Raw genomic sequence first — 3,009 nt, 5'->3', positions numbered from 1 at the left:
AACTTATAATTAGACATTTTAAGCCCACGATGTCACCGTTTGTGTTTGTGTAGTGGTAGCTAAATAATCTTAAAAAGTTACATATAACTGGGAAAAAGTCACATTTTTACTCTTGGTACGTTTCGAACTCGAACCCTTCTCATACATGAGAAGCGGGTCTCTTATACTTCCAAGCCACCACGACATTAGAATTACTCCATGTAAGTATTTGTTTTTTTAGGGAAGATAAGGAATCGTTTCTGAATTTTGGGACCTTTTTTCTTGACTCATGGGGCAACTTGCGACATGACTTTCGAGATGAATGTACCGTTTTCAGAATAGCACTGCTGTTACAAGATTTCAAGCTTTGCTCTGTTTGTAGATAACGTCTTTGACTTTTATCTAGTTTTGCGGAACTGGTCGTCGTAGTTAATATTATGGAGATGAAGATAAGAGAGTAAGTAACAATGTTACAATTATGTAGTAACAATGTTAACCTAACAAAGTAGCCAAATATATGTAATTATTTTTTACTAGTGGTCGCCTAGTGGTTGAAATTCAACCATATACGATTTAATTTACAATACCACTTAACATACGTTCAAGGATAATTTTTATTTAACTCAAACTCAAACAAACTCTTTTATAAAACTATTCATATGAGACGTCAATATCATCGCAATGTCTATCGATTTTGACGTTTTGTCAAATACGATCAGATACTATGCATGTGTGTGTAATGTTTTATTTATTGATTTAATGTACTTTATAAGCATTATTTTTGAAAAATATTAGCGTTCTTCACTTCTCCTACACATAAACTATAAGTGTACCAAATTTTATGCTCCTACGTCCGCGCAATTTTCGTAAATAGCGGTCCAAAGTTTTTGCATCACGTATTAATATATAGATATCGTCACGCCTTTATTTTTATTTTTTATTTATTTTATTTATTTATTTACTTCAGGCATCTAAGGCCCATAGAAAAATACTATACATAGATATAACATACAATTAAATTATATACTAATACATATTTTATACAAAAAATAACTTAAACTAATGCACACGAAGCGTCGGCGTCGTGTTACGCTGCGTGGTGTCGCGTAGCCTTCCTCGGAATCTCCGATAGACGACACCCTTCGGCCAAAACTCTTCCTTGAGGAAGGTCTCGAAGTGATGAGTTGGAACTCGCACCATGAACGACTTGAAGTTCGTGTTGTGGCGCGACTCCAACTTCTCCACCCTCAAGGTCCAGTTGGTCTTGGACCGGACATACTCCACGATCTGCTCCACCGTCGTGGTGTGATGTAGACGGGACACGTACAGCTGCGTCGTTGGTACTGCAGGACGCAGCAGGATGTTGGGTCCAGTTTGTGCGGTACCGCACTGATTCCTACAAGGTGGCTTCTTTTTTCTCCTTTCTACCTTTATGAAGCCATCCTTGTCGCACGTGTCCTTCTTCGGACTAGTCGGTGGCTGTGGTTTGCCACGGGTTTGTTGACCCCCTTTTGCTTTGCTCCGCTTTGTTTGCGTCACAGCGGGCTTGTTGGTGGCTGCTACTGCTGCGTAGGCGCGTTTTGGGGTCGATGTTCCTACACGAGCCTCGGCCGCAGGTGTTGACACAGCGGTGGCGGCGGGACGGCGTGCATCGTCAGCGACATCGGCGACCGGTGACGCACTCGAATTCGCCGACTCGAAACTGATGACGGACGCATTTTGCGCCCCGCGACGAGTATTCACATTCTTGATGTCAATTGACCCACTTACAGAAGTAGCATTGCGCAACAACGCCACCTCAGCACGCAGGTCATTGATGGTAGCCTGTGACGCTTCCATCTTGGACTTCATATCTTCCAGGCTTGCCTTTAGACAAGTTATGTCTTTCAGCAGCCCGGTGACATCGACGTGATCAAACGTGACGGGAGGCAGCTTATGTAAGTCCCTCGCCACGAATTCAGGCACGTCGTCAGGATCAGTCCTCTTCAGCAGGGAGATGATGTCCTGCAGGCTCTTGTCGCCACCGTCCCTTCGGCGGGATGGCATCTGCTCTAGTTGTCCGAGCGACTGGAAGAGCATCAGCTTAGCACTGCAAACCTCCTCCTCTTTGTAGGCTGATCTGCAGATCTGCACGATGCTGACCTCGTCCATGTAGTCGATGGCATGGATAATAAATGCCAAAACTTCGTTGACGATGAGTGGTTTAGAACTCATCGCGACTAAGACGGGCAGCGGCTATTGCCGCGCAAAACGCGAATATAATATTCGTACAGTGCAGCGAAAACGCGACCGTTCTCGAGCGCGCATCGCACTGGACTGGATCTTATCTCTGGACTTTAATCCCCGAAGCGGTAGGCAGAGGTGCAAATTGTGGTACGTAATGCCACTATACAATGTACACACAGTTTTCACAATTTATGTTATAAGTTCCATGTAATCTTCCATGGTTGTGAGCCTATTGCCATATAACCGGCACATTTCCGTGCTACTACTGAGAAATTTTCGAAAAACCGAAAATAGCCCTTGCCCGGCAGTCGCACTTGAGACCACTGCGCGAACGAGGCAGTCTTAAGTAATAAATAGGAATATAAGTATACATATGTATAATTGTCACAATCTTAACATAATCGTCGTATATACTTTGTTAGGTTTGGTTGAATTTATTTGTTTAATGTAATACTGAAGTAAATCTCATGATTTCGATTTTAAGCCTCAGGTCACTCGAATTATTTTTTATATCTACTATTGGTCCCTAACTTCTTAAAAAGGGTTTCGGCATTTTAAATTGCAAATGCTAAAATCCAATGTATGGAAATCCAAACTAATGTATACTTTTGCTATACTAGATGAAAATTATAATGCACATAGGTACAGTAGACACAATAGAGTATTAAGTAACCAATATGTTGAAATAAATAATTGCAGTTGAATAAATAAAATTGAAGTATCAATAATTAGCTATTGTTTAGCTAATGCTATTGATCTTTGAACGTAAAAGTAGAAGCGTGGTCACAGTATACAGGGTGTCCC

General features: G+C 41.7%; 1 protein-coding gene across 1 annotated transcript; it reads right to left on the bottom strand.

The window, feature by feature from the left end:
- Positions 1-492: 492 nt before the first annotated feature.
- LOC118264568 (uncharacterized) lies at positions 493-2,295 on the bottom strand. Its single transcript, XM_035577120.2, has one exon. It carries the CDS (start codon positions 2,191-2,193, stop codon positions 1,039-1,041), a length of 1,155 nt encoding a protein of 384 aa, XP_035433013.2. The 5' UTR covers positions 2,194-2,295; the 3' UTR covers positions 493-1,038.
- Between the last annotated feature and the right edge of the window lie 714 nt (positions 2,296-3,009).

This window comes from Spodoptera frugiperda, chromosome 26 (assembly GCF_023101765.2).
Source record: "Spodoptera frugiperda isolate SF20-4 chromosome 26, AGI-APGP_CSIRO_Sfru_2.0, whole genome shotgun sequence".
Classification (NCBI taxonomy): Eukaryota; Metazoa; Arthropoda; class Insecta; order Lepidoptera; family Noctuidae; genus Spodoptera; species Spodoptera frugiperda.
The sequence above is the reverse complement of the archived record's forward strand: the minus strand, read 5'-3'. Positions and strand labels throughout refer to the sequence as shown.

Coding starts and splice junctions, on each gene's coding strand:
- LOC118264568 (XM_035577120.2), bottom strand. CDS start 2,193: ATGAGTTCTAAACCACTCATCGTCAACGAAGTTTTGGCATTTATTATC.